The sequence below is a fragment of the Athene cunicularia genome (assembly GCF_003259725.1).
Source record: "Athene cunicularia isolate RWA chromosome 3 unlocalized genomic scaffold, athCun1 chr3_part1, whole genome shotgun sequence".
Taxonomy (NCBI): Eukaryota; Metazoa; Chordata; class Aves; order Strigiformes; family Strigidae; genus Athene; species Athene cunicularia.
Genome location: NW_020799097.1, coordinates 36,071,874 through 36,091,848, shown reverse-complemented (window position 1 = coordinate 36,091,848; position 19,975 = coordinate 36,071,874). Strand labels below are relative to the sequence as shown.

General features: G+C 42.1%; 1 protein-coding gene across 1 annotated transcript in view; it reads right to left on the bottom strand.

Moving 5' to 3' along the window:
• Positions 1–6,199: 6,199 nt before the first annotated feature.
• Positions 6,200–19,975, bottom strand: part of SH3BGRL2 (SH3 domain binding glutamate rich protein like 2) — a 136,930-nt gene continuing 123,154 nt past the window's right edge. Inside the window, exons 4-5 of the mRNA XM_026844087.1 lie at positions 13,183–13,262; positions 6,200–11,312 (exon numbers count right to left, since the gene is read on the bottom strand). Of these exons, the coding sequence (XP_026699888.1) occupies positions 11,298–11,312; positions 13,183–13,262 (95 nt within the window). The 3' untranslated portion in view covers positions 6,200–11,297. The remainder of the gene's footprint in view (positions 11,313–13,182; positions 13,263–19,975) is intronic.

Below are 19,975 nucleotides of genomic sequence, written 5' to 3'. Positions count from 1 at the left end.
ATGGTTGGCTGGGATAGAGGAAGTTAAGAAAATTTGGAATGCACTTCTAGTTTCAACCATCACCATCCCTAAAGACTGATTAATTTAAGTTTTAGGTCATGTGTAACCCTGAGAGGATGTCAAGCACACCTTAACAGTAAAGAAGAACCTGTAAAGTTACAGTGTTCAAAACTCTACCCAGTCTGTAGCTGGGAAAAACTGCTGAAGTTGTCAACATTTCATATTTTATTCTCAATGGTTTTAGGACATATGCAACACTGTTGTTGTTGTTGCTGTTATTATTATTATTATTATTATTATTATTATTATTATTATTATTATTATTATTATTAACCATGAGAGCATCTGTCCCATTGGGGTTTGGAGAGCATGAAATCCGTAGCATCCCTTGGGGCAGTGATGCAACTGCTCTGTGGGGTTTTGGCTAACACAGTAAGAGGTGTTTTCTGATGTAATGGCAATTGATTATCCTGGGAAGAATATAATAAAGATGTTTGTTACATTTACCCTTATCACTATCTCAAAATATCTCACATATTTCATAACCTCTCAGCTGGTGGTGCAAGGCAGTGGGACGGACGTGAAGTTGGGGAGGAAGGCAAAGGGGAGAGGCCACCGTCACAGAGGTTGTATTTGAAGACCCAACGAGGTGTAAAGTGAGAAGACTGGAAAATACACTGATAAATGTGCTGGAAGTCCAGCTAGGACAGTAAGACAGGGAGGAAGAATTCAGTTGTGGGAGATTACTGAGGGATGCATATGGGCAACAGGTTGATGCAAACACACAATAGTGATTTTGTGGGCAAACACAGTGATTTTGGCTTGACATGCAGGAAAGCCAGGCAGCAGGGTTGCACTGAGATATGAAGGAGAGAGCAGCAAGAGCCTACAGAGGAGCGGGAAGGGGGAGAGACTGAGCCCCATACAGCAACAGCAGGCAGCATTTGGCTGCTGAAAGGCAGGAGACAGATTGTGTACAATCTCTGGGAAAAGTGTCCTTTGCCCTTATCCCGCTCACCACAGCACATACAAATAAAACTGCAACCACAACAGGTCTCTGGCCCCGCACATACAAGTTTTTATGCCAGGGTAACCGCTGTCTGCCACGGAGGGTTATGTTCTTTGTTTATATTAGTGGGGAATAAGGACCTACCTTTACCAACTTCTTTTAATATATGTCTATATATTAAACTGAAATAAATTTTAAAGAGATAGCTGGCTACTCACGGTCTTTCCAAAGTCTGTATTTCACTCCTGCAGCTGGTGTAAGTTCAAGGAGTACATCCCCAGATATTGATTTTTCTGACACCTTTCAATTAATCAAAGGTTAAAGTCTGCCAAGAGAATGTTTAATTCATGTATTTAGCAAGTGCAGTTCTTTCATCTGCCCACACAATATGCCCAGAAAATATGCTAAATTGGAGCAATAGCTCAGTCAGGGCTAAAATGAGAAACTGTTAAATGGCAACACTTCTGCCAAGACACTGAAAGCAAGTATCAGGATCATCTCTAAATTATGAATTCTGCTAGCTGAAGTAATTAAAGAGTTCGTTCTTGACTTGCTTCATGGAGTTATGCTACTGTATAGAGGAGATATTCTCATCCTAGGGAATCTCAGTTGTCCCTGGACATCTATGGCACCAGCAGCAGAACTAGACTCTGCACTGGCTCAGCTGCTTCTTCCACCTGACAAAAGGGTAGCTAAGGCAGTAATGGAAACTGCTATGGAAGCACATATGACAGGTAATACCTGTGAGGGAGACTTATTCAAATAAAATGACAGTGATGGAGATAAGCTGGCCATGAATAAAGTTCCACTGAAATTTCAAAGAAGGTTTATTTTTTGATGCAAGATAAGTGCAATTTTAAGACAACCTTCCAACCAGCACAGCAGAGCCAAAAAAAAAAAAACCAGAAAAAACCCAGACACAGTTTGGTGCTCTGTAAACCAAAGGATCTTCTCTAGGTTGACAATGTAATAGAGACCATGAAATTTTGTTGCACTGAAATGCCATCACCTCTGTAGGTTTCTCTAGGTGTAAAAGGATTTGATAGATACCCACACCTTGCTCAGAGCAAGAATGCTCCAAAGGACATGAAATAGCCTCTTTAGGGCTTACGTATTATAGCCCTGCTGGAACAGTGCTGATGCTACAGCAATTTACCTTAATCCCTCAGGAGTGTATTTCACAGCAGTGCTGTATAGCTATCTTGACCTAAAAGCCCTCTCATGGCTTAAACTCAAATTTATGCCACTCACAGAAGATACCTAAAGGAAAAATTATATCCAACAAAACCAGGAAGAAAACTGGAAGAGTGTAAACCTATGAAAACTCAGAGAAGAAAATGTGTTGAAGGAAAATTATACCACTGGTGCCAACAATTATAAAAGTCTCGTAGTAGGAAGACCATTATCTTGGGGGTCAACTGTGAGAGCCACTATCCATCATTACAGGGCACAGCATGGCAGGATGGCAGCAGGATGCCCAGCCTCCATGGGTCATGGCACTGGCCAGGGGCAGTGCTCAGGAAGCTACAGCCAGCTCAGCAAGCAGCTTTCCTGTCTTTTGGAGTTGACATACGGCCACACCACTGCTGCAGACAGGTGCCAACACCAAAGTGCTCTGCAAGGGCCGTTCCCAGCAGAGACAGTCATCAGACAGTAGCCAGGAGAGGGACAATATGGGTGTGTTGGCAAAGGAAGCTGAGGCAGAAAGAACTGGACTCCTGTCAACATACAGCTTTAACTAGAAAAATTGTAACTAAATTATAAAAGTTATGTATTTGAACATGTTAGTAGGCTGCTCATATCATGCTAAAGGGTGATTCAGCTTTATTAGTTCTCACATCTGAATGGCTGGTCAGTACATCTATCTCTGCCTCTTCACACCTACATTCTAACCTTCTCCCCCATTAAGCACATAAAATGGTGAAAATAAGAGAAGCTGAGGAAAAAAAGAAGGAAGAGCTGTTAGCATTATTTCATCCCCAGCTGCAAGCTCTGTGAGATGGATTTTGCAAAGAGAGGGAGGACAAGCCGGTATTAATGTGCTGCAAGACCGGGACCCTGCAGCAGCTGTGCCCACACTGACTTCAGCACTGTGGAGCTTTGTCCTGTGGAAGAGAAGTTGGCATACAAATTTACAAGGGAGAAAGAATATTGGCTGACATTATCTTGGAAATGTACGCAAAAGCCAACAAATTCAGTAATTACTGTTTTCCTAACAAGAAGGTGTGAGCTGGAAATATTTAACGAAGAGAAGAGCAGGGATGGGCTAGCAGCCGCTGGAGAAGCAGGCTGGGACAGACCTGAGCTGTGATCTTCAGCAACACTCACCCGCGGTGTGCGATCTTTGGGACTCAAGAGGCACCAAATCAGTGCTCTGTTTATTTTTGCTGTTTGAAAAATACCTTCTCTCTCATGCACCAAGGAGCAGGAAGCATGCCCAGGGCTGCTGCATGTGAGGCATCTTCTGAGGATGGCAGTAACTGCATGTAACGGCTCTGTCCCTTCCAGAGTGACCCCACTGGGGCCATCCTGGAGTGCAGGGAGAGGGATGGGGTGTTCAGGGTCTGCCCGCTTCCCCAGACACAGAGGAAGGAATTTCTCCAACTGCACCTACCTGTGTTGGCTCTGATCTCTGTATGGGGCAACCAAGCAGCTAGAGATTGGCACACATTTCTCAGGGACTTTGCTCCTGAACTCTCTTTTTGCATGACAGAATCTAACAATTTATTTCTTGCCTTCCGAACACAGTTTTTCAAGGCTGCGGTTGCCCTTTTATTAGGGTGATAGATCCTTAATCCTATAATTTTCTAATGTTTCCCCATATCATTGGGGGATTGAATTATGTGCAATGGTCACCTTTAAAGTAATCAATGTATGGAGGACTTGCCCCCAAATCCACATTTACCTGTGCTGCATCATGCAGCCTGAGAGAGGTTACTTCAGATGAGAAAATGAAGGCACTTTCAGTGACAGCTCGATAAGTCTGTGGAAATAAAAAGAAAGTCGTTCTGTCACCTAAAAAGCAAATCAAGTGAATTTTCCAATTCAGGACACCCTTCTCACAGCCCAGACTGACTGACTGCTCTGGAGTAGGAGATGTAGACAGACTGACAGACACACATATGCACGTATGCAGGCAAAGACAGAGATGACTTTAAAATACTTTCAGCCATTGATGCTCGCCTGGCACAGGGAGCACACGCAGAGCTGGGGACCCATGGGAGGATGACAGCAAAGCATCTCACATCGTGTGACCTCCACCCGCTGAATGCCCTTGGTGTATCCTCTGGCAGCCACGCAGGAGGAATCACACCATCACAGGATTACGCACAGAGTGCAGGCAGCAATGCTACACGCACAAAGTGATACAGAATATCTCTCCATCTTCCTCTCTGGCAATCCAGTTTCCACCCACCCCTGCAGCAAAATCTGGCTGCCTCTACCCAGCGTGACACAACAGATCCGCTGCTACATATCTGCTCACTTCACATTGATGCCTCTGATCCTTCATCAGCTGAGGATCTCATTTCAGGCATCTCAGGCTTGCCTTCCTCATCCGTATCTCTTTTACTTGTCCTGTCTTAGAGTAGGTGGCACAGAACTTCACTTCAGGGTACAGAAAACACAAGTAGGTAGAGTTTTCATAGCAATGTTCATGATGGAGATAATGGGCAAGTCTCAAGGTATTAATAATTACATATTATACTGAATCAAGGGAAGACTGCAATGATATAAAACTGTACCTTTGGCCAGACACTTAACTTCATGAAACATATTGAAATACAGATTGGCAAAATGGATAGGCAAAACAGGAACTCACTTTCGACCACTGTTTAACATCTTTGCTAGAAACATGGACAGCGGGATTGAGTGCACCCTCAGCAAGTTTGCCAACGACACCAAGCTCTGTGGTGCGGTCAACACGCTGGAGGGAAGGGATGTCATCCAGAGGGACCTGGACAGGCTGGAGAGGTGGGTCTGTGCAAACCTCATGAAGTTCAGCAAAGCCAAATCCTGCATGTGGGTCAGGGCAGTCCTAAGCACAAATATAAGCTGGGCAATGAGTGGGTTGCGAGAAGCCTTGCACAGAAGGACTTGGGTTTGAAAAACTGTAAGTCAGCACTGTGCTCTCACAGCCCAGAAACCCATACTATATCCTGGGCTGCATCAAGAGAAGGGTGGCCAGCAGGTTGAGGGAAGTGATTCTTCCCCTCTGCTCTGCTCTTTTGAGACCCCACCTGGAGTACTGTGTCCAGCTCTGGGGCTCCCAACATAAGAAGGACATGGACCTACTCAAGCAGGTCCAGAGGAGGCCCACGAAGATGATCAGGGGGCTGGAGCACATCCCCTGTGAGGACAGGCTGAGAGAGTTGGGGTTTTTCAGCCTGGAGAAGAGAAGGCTCTGGAGAGACCTTATAGCAGCCTTCCAGTACTTAAAGGGGGCCACAGGAAAGATGGGGAGGGACTCTTTATCAGGGAGTGTAGTGATAAGATGAGGGGTAATGGTTTTAAACTGAAAGAGGGAAGATTTAGATTGGATATAATGACAAAATTCTTTCCTGTGAGGATGGTGAGGCCCTGGCACAGGTTTCCCAGAGAAGCTGTGGCTGCCCCCTCCCTGGCAGTGTTCAAGGCCAGGTTGGACGGGGCTTTGAGCAACCTGGTCTAGTGGGAGGTGTCCCTGCCCATGGCAGGGGAGTGGAACTAGACGATCTTTGGGGTCCCTTCCAACCCAAAACATTCTCTGATTCTATGATTCCTTTCAGACAAGAAAAAGGAGAGGTCCTTAATATTTTAGCCCTAGGAGAAAATCTTCAGTATATGAAAACTTCCTGGCCCCACGTCCCAAGTCACCCCAGAGGATCTGGCCTTTATTTCCTCAGTATTTATCAACTAAACAAAGCACAAAAATGTAAGACAATAAATCACCTTTTTTTTTTTTTCTTTACTGCTATTTATCTGGGGAGGACCTAGACCTTAACCCGCACTGCAGTTCCCATGAATCAACAGGGATCAGAGGTGCTTAGCATCTTACAGAATCAGGTTCACCCATCCCAGGCAGAGCTCTGCAGTGCTCTCACCTGCAGGGGCTGCCCGAGCCAAAGCACCAGGCTGCCACCAGAGGTAGCTGCAGCAAGAATAAAGACTTATTTTTCCTGTTTTCTTTGCACACACAACAGAGTCCAAATGTCTTTTTTGAAATATACTTTTTATTAGATGAACACGGTATTAATATATAATTTAAAACTCCACGTGTACACAGCCTAGGATGCAACGTGCTCCCTCTCCCATTGAGTTACGAAACACTGACGCGGTGAAGGTGAACACCAGCTCTGCATTTGCAGCCTCACAGGGATGTTACAAATGGCCGGGAGTGGAAGCTTTGCACGCAGGTGGGTCTACACAGGACAGGACAGAGCACATTAGGAAAAGGTAAAGAATAGGAAGAAGGGAGTAAGCAGGATCTGCCCTGGCTGAAGGACTGCTCTCAAGAAGCTGTTCTCCATTTTCCCACCCGTATTCCTCAGGAAGCAAGAGGATGAAGGATAGGCCATGATGCAACTGGAGTCCCGTGGAGGGTGGCACTGTGTGGTTTTGCACACGGTGCTGCCAGCCAAGGGCCCCGTTAGAACCACTGCTCAGGCTGCCAACAACAAGCCATGGCCATTCCACACCATGTCTTCTGCTCCCGCTCTCTGTGCAGGACAAACGTGGGGCTCCCTCCTCCTCCCACTGCTCGCACCAAGATCTAGTGAAATCAGTGGACTAATGGGATTTGGCACTTTCCTGGTGATGACCCCACTCTTGCACTCCTGTGAAGTGTCTCAAGGCACTGCCTAAAATCTCAGTGTTCTGAATCACAGTACTCCCTGAATTGGGACTCCCTAAATAAATGGCCTGACAGAGGGACAGGGCAGGGAGGGACAACCAAGAAATCCACTGAGAGCTTGGTAGCAACTCTTCATTTCAGTGATAGCACTTGGGCTGCTCAACACTTGAGTCAGTTATTTTAAAGTGTAATCATGGATTTAGGGGCTTTACTCCAGGTCCACTTCCCTTGGAAGGTTTGATTCTAGACAGTCAAGAAAAAAAAAAAAAAAAAAAGAGAGAAAGCCACACTATGAAAAATCACGTGTTCAGAAGACTTATTAAGAACTGTTTCAACCTTCCAAAGCATGTGTCTTTTGACTCAGGCCTCAAAATCAGTTTACTGCATTATTAAAAAAATAGCAATATAGAAACTACCCTTTTCTCAGTTCAAAGTTTAAGCATGTCTAAGAAGACCCTACAGAAACAGTCCTCTTTCTAGCAAGGCACTATCCAGTAGCGTGTGGCACAAATAATATCACCTCTATCAAAGCCACTGATACAGTGAATGTGCAGGTGCACGTCAGCCCACACAGCAACTTCAGCTAGGTACAAAGATTTACAGTTTAATTCACACTGCTCTCCCTTTTAAAAAGTTGGGTAGTTACAACTATTAGCTAAAGATTGGGATCATTTGGTTCTCAAGATACTTTGTATCCAAGTATTTGAAACAGAACTAAGAATTTGCTATTTCTTTCAATAAATGGCTCTAGTTTCCACAGACCTTTTCAGTTACCCGACAGTTACATTCCATTATTAGAAAACTGGTTTAAAAAATTCCGGATCACCTTGTGTAACAAACTAGAACTCTACTTGCTTTAATTACAAAAATAAGGCTGTTGCACAACAGACCAAATTTATACTCAAGCAACATACATGCTTTTTTTAAAAAAACCTAGCCACTTATTATTCAAAAGCACATATTCTAAGGGACTTACACTGCCAATCCATGCAAGCAAGCAGGATATCTTTGGAGCTAGTGTAGTCCTCCATACAACTAATTATGTCCACATGCATGCTCTGAAATAAGCTAGGTTTACCTAACAGCTGTAACAGCACTAGCTCTCCACTGAATGGGAGGCTTCTATTCTACAATTACCAAAATTCAAGATGAGTTTTGTGAAACTGATTTCATCCCTGGAGAAATCAGTGTGCCTTTCAGAACATCAGTAAACCTGGGATTTCACCCAGGATTACTCATGTGTATATACTTACACACTTAGGTAGGTTTTTAGAAACTGGGACTTCAGGGAGTTCTCAAAGTTTACAACATATCAAGTACATGATAAATCCAGGATGGCTTCTCTATAATCAACTGCATAATTATATAAATTTATATCCATATTCATTTGCAAAGTTAAATATTTAAAATTTTTTTAGGAATAGTTAAACTGAATTTGGTGAAGTTAACAACATGCAGCTCCACCACGCGTCCCATTCCCTTCCTATAGTGAGGTTCAAGTCTCATGAAAATACGGGATCAATGACAAAGAATGTCACAATAACTTACCACAGACAACGTAAGTTTTAAAAATGCACATATATATATATGTATACACATATATGTATATGCATGTTAACAACTCCCATTCAGGATTCCTCTAGAGAAGGTGCTGTAGCTAAGGTTTTGACCAGTAAATACAACATAGACTTGAAATCTGTGTGTGCTCTTACTCCATCTAGCCCTTTATCTGAGCTGAGGAGGCACCAGAGGATCCAAAGAGAAACTGATTTATGGATGGACTCCTTCAACATCTCCATTTTTAAAGATTTCTTGGCTTTGTACTAGAGGGAAAAGCCACACGGCTGTAAGCAATTTGTAGCTGAGACAACACAGATAGGAAGGTAACCTGCTCTTTACTCCAGCAAACAGTAGTCACGAACATTGTTCATGTCATACTTCTGTAGTCATGAGTATGCTACTGTCCAGCATCTGAGAGGCTACAGTTCTACTGTTCAGCATCTTCAGCAGGGACTTGGGTGATGACGTAGGGTGCACCCTCAGCAAATTTGTAAACAACACCTGAACCTGGTTCAGTGGTTGGTAACATCTGGCAGAGCTTCAGTCCAGTGGCATCTCAATAACCTTAAGGACTGGGCTAACAGAAACCTCATGAAGTTTGATAAGAAAAAGTAGAAAGTTCTGCTCTTAAGGGTGGCAAAGCATCAGTATGGGCTGGGAAGCGACTGACAGAGTAATACCCTGCTGAAGAGACCTGGGGATGTTAGTGAATGCCAGGTGAGCAATGTACTCACTGCAAATAGGGGAAAGCATGCAGTGCACTACTTCAGAAGAAGTGTGGGGGCCTGCAGGCTGAGGAAAGTTATTATTCCATTCAGCACTGGTGAGGCCACATCCAAAATATTGTTTTGGGACCTCCTCCCAATTCAAGAGGGATGTGGACAAACTGGAAATCATAGTCATCCACCAAAGCAAAGCAGCCAGGGGCCTGAAGCACACAGCCTGTGAAGAGAGGTTGAGGAAGCCAGGTTTGCATGATCTGGTAAGAAGGTGGCTAAGAGGTGTTCTAGTGGTAGCCTGCAACTATCTTGAGGGCAATTACAAAAAGGATGGTGCCAATGAGTGTCAGAAAACACAGCAAAGGCAACAGCCACAAATTACAGCCTAGGAGTTAAGGCTGGACATTAAAAGAAATTTTTTGCCAGGAGACTACTGCAGCACAGGCACAGGTTACCTAACAGGTTATGAGATCTTCATCTCTGGATATTTTTAAGATTCTGCTAGACAAACCCATATCTGATCCAAGCTAGCGTTGGTGTTACCCCTCATTTTGACAGTGCTGGACCAGTTGACCTCCAGGTGTCCCTTCCAACTAACATGTCTTGGATACCATGGTTACTGATTTAAACAGATGTGATCTGTTGCACAGACAGTGCTGTTTCCTGACACTTTTTACAAGTTTTGCTTCCTTCAAGACACACAGTCTGAGTGACGCTGTGATTGCAAAGAAACTTTCCCACATAATGCTTGTCTTCCATTTAGCCAAAGACATATGGACATTTAGTGGAATGGCACTACCCTGTCATTATAAAATCACTTGAGTAAAAGCCACATGACAGTGTAGTTGTTATTTTCATAGTCAGACTTGATTCAAAATGCATAATGTAATTCAGCTTCTGTCTAGAATGCATTTTGTAATGGTTATTGGCAAGTGACGAGCCTAAGTTCTGCTATGTGCATCAATACAGTCCCACTGGAATAATCTCCACTTCCTTCACTTGGCTCCTGTTCCTCAGCTGAGCTGACCACTGTGGCCTCATCCAGCAAAGCACACACTCAGCTTTCTCACTGTCTGTGAGGCACCTCCACATTTCCACACCTGGGGTTATAACTAGGACAACAGCTGGGCAAGTTAGGTGTGCTCTTGGACCACGGTAGACTGTTTAACCATCCATGGCACTGATCCCTGCCTCTCAAAGTATCCCCTGTCTCTCATGTGGCTAATGGTGGAGCTGTGTGTTATGGAAGGTAAACCTCAAGGTTTTGGCAAAATTTCATTTTAAGACAGTCCAACTACAGAGTTCTGACTTTGGGTGTTAAACCTTTCTTGGTTAAGAGATAACTTAGTATTATCATTAGCTATGAAACCTCTTCTTCTGAACTACTCAGTTATTTTCCACCAAGTGTTTTCCTGCACATTTCACCTGCATTTGGAACAGGAACCATGTCAAAACATTATTCTGTGATTCTGTATTCTGTGACGATTCTGTGATTCTGTTATTTCACTTTGGCACCTCCTCCATGGTAACAACTGTTTTTAAACAGTCAATTGCAGTGTGCATCATTAGACAAATCAAGTTTTCATGAACAAGGTTATCAGCCCATGGCTCTTACAATAAACATGATCAAGCAAAACAGCACAAAAAAACAAATGTACATCAAAAAAATGGCAGTTATTGGCTTAGACTGAGATTTTAAGATTGATGGTTTTTACCTTCTGGATCATAGCCAGCATAAACATTCTAGTAACCACCAGCACTTTAACTATCATGGTGAGCTAATTTCAACTAACAGTAGCTGCAAGAATTAAAAAAGGTAAGGAATCTGACTATGTAAGTATATCCATGCATGACAGAAGCCCTTCACTTTCACTCCTTATTCTCAAACATATGTGTTTGTTAGAATACCAGAGCCAGTTGCAAAAAACATCCAAAGACAAAAGTAAATCACCAGCAATGAGTATTTTTAAAAAGGAAGATGAGTAGCCCGGCCTTAATCCTGTTTCATATATGTGTTATTAAGTCCACATTATTGGAGACCACCGCCTCATGGCAAGCAGACTACTACTAATGATGCATGTTTGCTCTATCACAGTGATCCATTATGGAAGCTGTTGTGTGCTGAAGAACAGGGTCGTTCATCCAGGAGATGTGCTTGTCGATACTTCAGATAGGCTTTCTAGGGTTCTGACTCCTATTTAAAACAAACAACAACAACAACAAAAATATTATTAATGTTATGAAAATACATTTTCACAGTGTCACAGAATCATCTAGGTTGGAAAAGACCTTGAAGATCATCCAGTCCAACCACTGACCTAACACTGACAGTTCCCAACTACACCATATCCCTCAGTGCTGTGCCAACCCTGAGACAGGGATTCCACCACTGCCCTGGGCAGCCCATTCCAACGCATAACAACCCATTCTGTAAAGAAATGCTTCACATTATCCAGTCTAAACCTTCCCTGATACAACTTGAGTCCATTCCCTCTTGTTCTATCTCTTGTTACTTGGTTAGACTCATCCCCAGCTCTCTGCACCCTCCTTTCAGGGAGCTGTAGGGGGCGATGAGGTCTCCCCTCAGCCTCCTCTTCTCCAGACTAAACACCCCCAGTTCCCTCAGCCGGTCCTCATACAACCTGTGCTCCAGACCCTGCACCAGCTCCGTTGCCCTTCTCTGGACACGCTCGAGTCATTCAATGTCCTTTTTGTAGTGGGGGGCCCAAAACTGAACACAGAAATCGAGGGGCGGCTTCACCAGTGCCGAGTACAGGGGTAAGATCCCTTCCCTGTCCCTGCTGGCCCCAGCATTTGGTCTTATGGAAACTCCTCCAGCTGGCCTCAGCCCATGGCTCCAGCCTGTCCAGGTCTCTCTGCAGAGCCTCCCTGCCCTCGAGCAGATCAACATTCCCACCCAACTTGGTGTCACCTGCAAACTGACTGAGGGTGCACTCGATCCCCTCCTCTAGATCATCAATAAAGATAAATAAAGATTTCAATCTCCTGTGTCTGTGACCTTTGCATACAAGGAGATCCTAGTCCTGGTCCACACAGCAGCTGAGGATGCATCCCTCTGAAGTACTACCAGACTGAAGCAGTGATCTGGCCAAGTTTATAGAGACACTCCTTCAGGCCTACAGCAGGTTATTTCTCAGGAACAGATCTGCACAGAGCTGCTATTTTTGACTGCTGTAAGACATCATCTTTTTCCTGGGACTAGTTCTTCAAGCTACGAAGAGAGGCAGGCTGCCAAAATAACCTGCTTTTGTGATTCCCTTTTGAGGTTCTCTGTCACTCATGGATTTCAGAAATAAATTGAATTCCTGGCAGAAGAGGAACTTTGTAGATACCCAAGCCTGAAACAGTGCTACTACCAACCACTACATATACAGCAGTCAAAGGAAGAAAAATTCTCCCCTCTTTGTCTGATCTACTGCTCAAAGGTACACCATAGTCTCTTTGAACAAGTGTCCAGGCTTCCATATGTCAATAAAATCTCCTCTATTAAACTGCCCTCAACAGAAAGATGTTATCTGGCTTTGTGTTCTTACCTGTATATATATGTATTTGTAAAAACCAAATTCTTACCCAAAAAGTTGATATAACTCCTGACTGCTCCAGCATTTCAGCATTTAAAAAACAACAACTAATGCCTAACGAATAAATGGTGTCCTGGTTGAACCATTGTCAGGCTGGCTCAGTAAGACGATGTTTTGGTGACATAAGCTGCAGATATTCCAATGATAAAGACACTAATTCTGTCTCCTGTTATAATTAAATCAGTTGTTTTCAATTTAAATTGATAATGTGAAGCAGAATGTATTCTTTAAACTTATTTATCTGCTGTCTCAAATTAACTCCCATGTATATCCTTGGTTTCATTTAAAATGCTTTGCTTTTCATGGCAACCATTTCAATTACCTCATTAGCATGAAGTTGATATGGACAAGGTATGGATCAGGGCAGTGGTGCATCCAAATACACAGAGTTCTTTCAGTTCAAAAAAAAATCAATTTCAATATTTCAAGAATTCCATGAAAAATTTGCAATACTACACTGACCTTTGATGCCAAAGTAGGTTTCAGTCCAAGAAAGGAGAAAACAGTGTTGCTTTCCTTTGATTCAAAAAAGCCATCAAAAAAAAAAAAAAAAAAAAAAAAAAGATGAGTTAACATTTGTATTCATTTCCTGATTGATCTTACCACACTGTGTATTAGTCTGAGGGGTGATATGTAATAATGCTCAGGAAAATACTGATACGTACCCATGTACTCCTATGCAAACCTAAAAGCTATTCAAAATGCAATGATATCACCAACTACAACATCAAAGAAAAACACATAAATTCTCGAACTACAACACCTTTCATTAACTTATTTGAGAGGAAAATATAAACATAGACTTGTATTAAAAGGAAATCTATTGTGGGTATATTTTAAAGGTAATTAAGTGCCCAACAATGCAAATAAGTTTATGACCATGTTTCCAGTTTGCATTTTAGCAAACAAAATACTTCCTAACACGGAAACCTCCAGGAAGTCCTAAGGCATCTGAACTTCTTATTTCTTGTGTGGTGGAACAGGGACTTCATCATTATTGCATCCTTTGAAATCAGCAATCATATCTCAGCCTTAGACAACCACATAGTTAAATACAAAATGTTAGCATAAAGAAACTTGTTTTATAGAAAGATAAAAAACAAGCTTCATGATCATGATTAAGTTCCTTTTAGGTTTCATCTGCTTAAGGTCAGGTTCTGACCTCCAGGTGTTACTGCTACTTTTACTGATTTGTTTATTTCATTGGACACCTGCTACTCTTCTATCATCAGATAAGCCGACAAGCTTACAAGGGAAAAAGAGAAAAACCGAGCAGTTAGTGAATGGATTTGGTATATGGCAAGAAGTCAAGAAGTTTCAGGTCTTGTTTGTAGTTTCACAAAGATTTCCTCTATGACCACTAGCAAACAATAAAGCACCCAGTTCAGACTCTTTTCCTTCACCACATAGCTGCAAAATGGAAATATTAATCCTTACTTAACCACTTCTGACATGTAAAATACTCTGCAAATGACAGGAAATTTCAGGCATGTGCTTATCGCTACATAGCAATTATCTTTAAATATCTAATATTAGTAGTTACACTTAACTTGAAAGCATTCAGCAAGAGAAATGCCTTTAAATATTGACTGTGCACATACATGCTTTCAATATAGAATAGTAACAGGCAGTCTCCGTGCATCCACATGCTTCCCATCTGTGTAACAGTCATTCCCAATACACCTGAGCCCCAAAGTGAGCACTTCTTTGACTCCTAACCTCTGATTTCATTACTTTTTGAGAGCTCATCTCTCATTGTTACAGTTTCAGGTACTTTCCCTGAAATTGGACCTCAATTTTTCCCCAGCAGCAGCTGTTTTGCCCACTTGTCTCCTTCCGCTCCTGCCTTCCCTTGAACCTCTAACCTCACAAGCCACCCCACAATCACAAGGGACCAAGATAAACAGAAGAAGCTCTAATTGAAAAGCAGAAATCTTTCTCTGACCTGGGTACCATTGGAAGGCCATGACTGGATATACAAAGATGAGGAACCTTCTTTTCTAACCAGAGTTTACTCATGCCTAGCCAATATCCATTTGTGCTTACATTTTTGGCTTCTCGGATCCTAAGCAGGAAGAAAAAAAGGTCTGGGCAAGCATTCTGCTTCCCAGTATTTCTCTGGGTCTTCACAATGCAGTGTGAATCCCTGAATAGCCCTTCATCCCACCTGCCAGACACAGTTATAAGATATACCAAATTATATCCTTGAGAAGGATGGTTGATATTTTGTGAAATAATTTTGTAAGGAAAGAGTGTGATTGTAGATGAAGACTTTGCTTCTCTTCATTCTCTTTTTTTCTCTCCACCAACGTAACAGAAAAGATTTTTTGGACAGAAAATACGTAGTCACTGTAGCAAGGATAATACCTCCCACGAGATCCATAATCATCTTGCAGATGTGCAGAATTTCTCTTAAAACCTTTACGGTGCACTAGACAAAGATGCTTTACTAGCATTTCCATAATGATATACTGCTATACCAATGTGAACACAACTGTCCTAGCAAAGTGATACTTCGCATAATCATTCAAATGCCCTCAGCCCAGAAAAAGACAAAAAGACAGTTTCCCAGCTTAACCCTCTATACTATCAGCCCTGAAAGACACAGAGAGGCCATCAGGAGTGTATGATGGTCATCAGGCCTCAGGCATATTAGCTGACCTAAGTAGAACCAGTAAACCTTCTTAAGGTGGCTTTTTGTCATCGTCTTCGTAAAACATGACACACTGCTGTGCTATAGACTAGGATGATAAATCAGCATTGCAGGACTAACCTTTGTGTCCACTGATCTTTTCAGCTTTCATACATATGTGTATATCTACGTGTATACAGAGGGAGACAACATACACATTTCTTCTATCAGGTTTGCAGTTCCATGGTTGTCTCTATGTGATACATAATTTCTAATGAATACCATCTACCCACTTCACTCTATGGGAAGAGTCAAGTTGATTTGTTTTCACTGCCAGGGGAATGAAACACTTCAAGGAATAAATCAGTTCTGGAGCAAAGGAAGGTAGAATCTCCTGCAACGATCAGCATCATAGACTGGAAAACAGACTTGCAGGCAGATGCTGCTTATCATTATGAGAGCTATCACCAGTAGTGTTTAAAATGCTAACATATGAAGATATTAGACATAGTTTTAAGTTCCCTCACATTAATTTTAGGTATGGTCTCTTCTATATAACTTTGAAATTAAGCATACAATTAAATAGGGGAAATAGACACTTTTACACCCATTTAAAAAATCATTAAAGGTGATGAACTGATGGTCATTTCTGAATTATCATAAATTTATAATTAATAGCCAGAAAGTAAATCCAAATAAAATAGACAGATCTCACAAGTAAACCATGGCATAAACTGAAACAGTACTGAAGGCAACCCCAACCATGCCACGGATTAAAAAGGGACAATGTAATCACTGAATAGCTGGAGGAGCAGTAAGTAATACTGAAACTCTGCAGAAGGATGCTTGATTAAATCCTTGACCTCTGCGAATGAGACTTGAAAAACTGCATGGACACTGTTCAACCTGAAGAAGGTCTAGCCTGACTCTGCTAAAGCAGATGAAAAGTCATGAGAGACACAAGCTATATAAGCAATCACATATGAAGAAAGCACCTGATCTAACTTGAGATATAACCTTCATTTCCTCCACTGGGTTCTACAAGTGAGTCACACTGACTCTGGAGCTGAAGGTAGGGGAGCAGTGGATGAATATAACCCATGGTGAGAAGAACAAGGGCACCCCCCCTCCCCTTCAATATCAGGGCAGGTTTAAATTGCCTTGAGCTGCTCATTACAGCCCTGTAAACTGTAAGCAGCCAACCTGTGGGCTTTTCTACAGCAGCATGGCTCAAGGCAGACATTTTCACTCCCCACCAGGAGCACCCTTTCCTTCTAAGCACACAGGCAGTTTTCACAAAGCCCCAGACACCTGTTCATCTCAATAGTTTGTCCAAGGAAGGTTCTCTGTTTGCATTAGTCATCATCTCTTACCACCGTTTTCAAATTCTGGGGTTCTCCTGAAGTGTCTTAATACAGTTAGCTCTAGAACCATCACTACTCCAAGACCATGTTTTTTTCACTCTTTGTTAATAAATTGGGAAGAAAAACAGGGCAGGGAAGGGTTCACAGCCTGAAAATAATGTCATAAGAAGGGTGCATTCCTGGCTCTGACAATGACTTTGTAACTCAGCTAATCCACCAATATCTATGAACATCTGTTTACCTTAACTCCTGTAAAGTAATTTAGTACTTATTCATAAAAAGCTTTCTGCAAGTGCTAGTTATTAATTTTTACTTCCAGAGGTATCCAGGCCTAATTTAGTATGCCTTTTCCACATTTTTATGATTATCAAACCTAGATTCACTTACTGAAAAAAAATCATGAAGGTTAGACAATGAGCTAAACTGAATAAGTGTATGCTTAAAAGAGCACAAAGCCCAACGGATTGATCCATTTTAAAAGGAGCATAACAGTTACTAACCACAAGAGATTATCCACCAGAAGCAATCTCCCTGATGTTATAAAGTATCTGCATTGCAATACATATTGAAATGCTATTGACACTTTCATACTTTTGTGGGGGATGCAGGGAAGAAGCATGATGCTTTCAGATAAAGTAGCAGCAAAACTTTAAATAGGAGAATTTCCCTACTAATCTCTGCAATGAAAACATATGATCCAAAAATATTCAAATGTGAAAAAAATGTTACAAAAATGCATAATAGTGCTATAAAAGTTGAAAGAAATCACTTTAGTGTGGTAGTTTCTTAAGAGATTTTTGAGAAGCATGATCTCAAGGAACACAATCTCAAGGACACATCGGTTGTGCTTTGGCATGTGGTAGGAGTTCAAAGTGGACATTCCTGGCCTTCCCTGTAATACAGGTGAGATAACAGATGTTCCAAAAACATTCTGCCTTTGACCTTACCTTTATAAGGAAAGAAAGTCTGTGCAAATTTGGGCCACATGTAAAGACACTAAATGCATGGGTGAGAACATGAAAATTCTTGTCTCGCATAAAGAACATCCCACTGCTATCAGCAGTAAATGCAGAGGCCGAAGAAGGAAAATGGTGCCAAGCTCAGCAGAAGCTGAGAGCTTCATGCACAGGCAAGAGCCCAACTTGCTTGTGAGCCAACAGGTTCCACTTGGAAAAACTCTGTGGGACACTGCCTCCCACAGAGGAAGGACACTACCATCAACATGTTTTGGCAAGGCACTAGTTCCATGTTTCTGCACCAGGCTTCACCACCGGTAGCAAGTTACCACAATCCTCTTGTCGCTGTCCCAAGCAGCTCTACCAAGGCAGAGGACATTGCAACTTTGCTGGGTGCAAGGAAGTGGCTTCCACTGATGCCCTGGAGGCATTCAGAAAGCAGCTGTTAACCTAAAAATACACAAGCACAGCAAACTGCCACCCACTGCCGCACTTCAAAAGGCAACTATGTGCACAAATATAATTTTGACCGTATTGCTTTAAATTATGATCCTTGGTGCTTTCCAGAGCTGCTAATTACACATTATTAACATATAAAATTCTGGCAACATCAGTATCTGATTAAGGCTACTAAAACTAAGGGGACACAGAAGCAGTTGACATGAATCATCAGTGACTCAGAGACACCCAATCCCTCAGGAAAAGCTGAAAAGCCAAAAATACAGGTGATAAATCACAGAGAGGAAGGTATGAAAGGTTACCAAGAATGACAAATGCCAGATAGGAAAAAAAAATATATCTCAGGATGGTTTTAGGGGATAGAGAAGTGACAAGGCAAGTAAAAAGCTATTTCAAGTCAGAACAGGTTTCTTAACAGGATAACAGCCATCTAAATGCTTTAGGCCTGGCTCCTCACCCTTAAAGTCAATGGCAGCTTGATCACCCATTAAGCAGTCTGAGCAAGATACAGCCGGTCTGTTTTACCACCAGAACAATTACTGCATCAAAGATGCTCTAAGTGCTACTGGGGAATGGATTAGCTGACCTAATAAGCTCTTGCTTTGTTGAAAATAAACAAAGCTAACTGTACTGAAGTTTCAACAGCTCACCCACAGACAAGCAAAATCTTGCTTGGCCTTGCATGGCATAAAGCTCTTCTTTGCTTTCCCTCTTCCTGCAGTGACTCTCAACGGGATAGAGAGGCAGGCCGCGGCTGCAAATGCCTCCAGGAGCAAAGTTACCCCAGGTGGTAATGGGAGGAAGGCTGTGAAGCTCGCTGTGGTGGCAGGACGGTTGGTACTAGATGTAGAGCTCAGTGGAGCCATGGAGCACATTGCCAGAGCACACTAAAGATGATAAATGTTTACATGGCTTCACCAGAAGGCTGAAGTTCATGAAAGAGAAATGTAGTAAGAATTGCTAAATATATTAAAGTGAGAAAAATAGCTAGAGACAGGGAAAATACTCAACAGAAGTATTTTATATGTTTGACTTTCTTGTATACTTTTCTAGGCATATGCTCATGGCCACTGCCAGGGCAAAACTGAGCTAGATGGACCTTCAGTCTCACACATTTAAGGCAACTTATGTCATCTTGGGGTGCACCTTACACAGTTTTAAGATAATCAGCAAGGTCAGGCAATATTGTCCACTTAGTATGCTGGTAAAAGCCTCACACTTACATAGTTTTGTTTTCAAAATCTGAATCCTTGAAGTTTATCCTGAAACTAAAAGGTGCTGTCGTTGCTTTGCACTTCTTTAAAATCAGATTAATCAAAGACAATCACTTTTTTAATGTCTACATTATGAAGAAATTCTGTAGGGTTTTATGACAATTTACTCCAGTAGGAAATTTGTTGGTCCTTGGGAATTCTCTCCTCTTTAGAAATCCCACTTCCAGGGTAGCTTCTCCTCTCAACAGCAACTACCAAGTTCAAAAAACTATCTTAGCTACAACAGGACCTGTATCCCATCTGCGATGTGGAGACCTTAAGTGCACTGTATCCCTGGTGCTAGGTGTAATAAACTATTGTAACTAATTTGCTAAGTTAAGCAAGGCGGGTATGATAGGTTTGAATGATCTGTAAATGTTAAACCATACTATCCTGCTGTCTAAAGTATTGTAAAAATAGAATATGGTACCCTGTGTGGGTTTTGAAATTATTTGCAGTTACTATAACCTATATTACAATGAATGTTTGAATATATATGGATTAAATATAAAGTATGCCATTCGGTTGGAAAAATGTAACTACTTCTCGGAAACCCCATCACCTAGAGCTGATAGGTAACCTCTTCTCGGA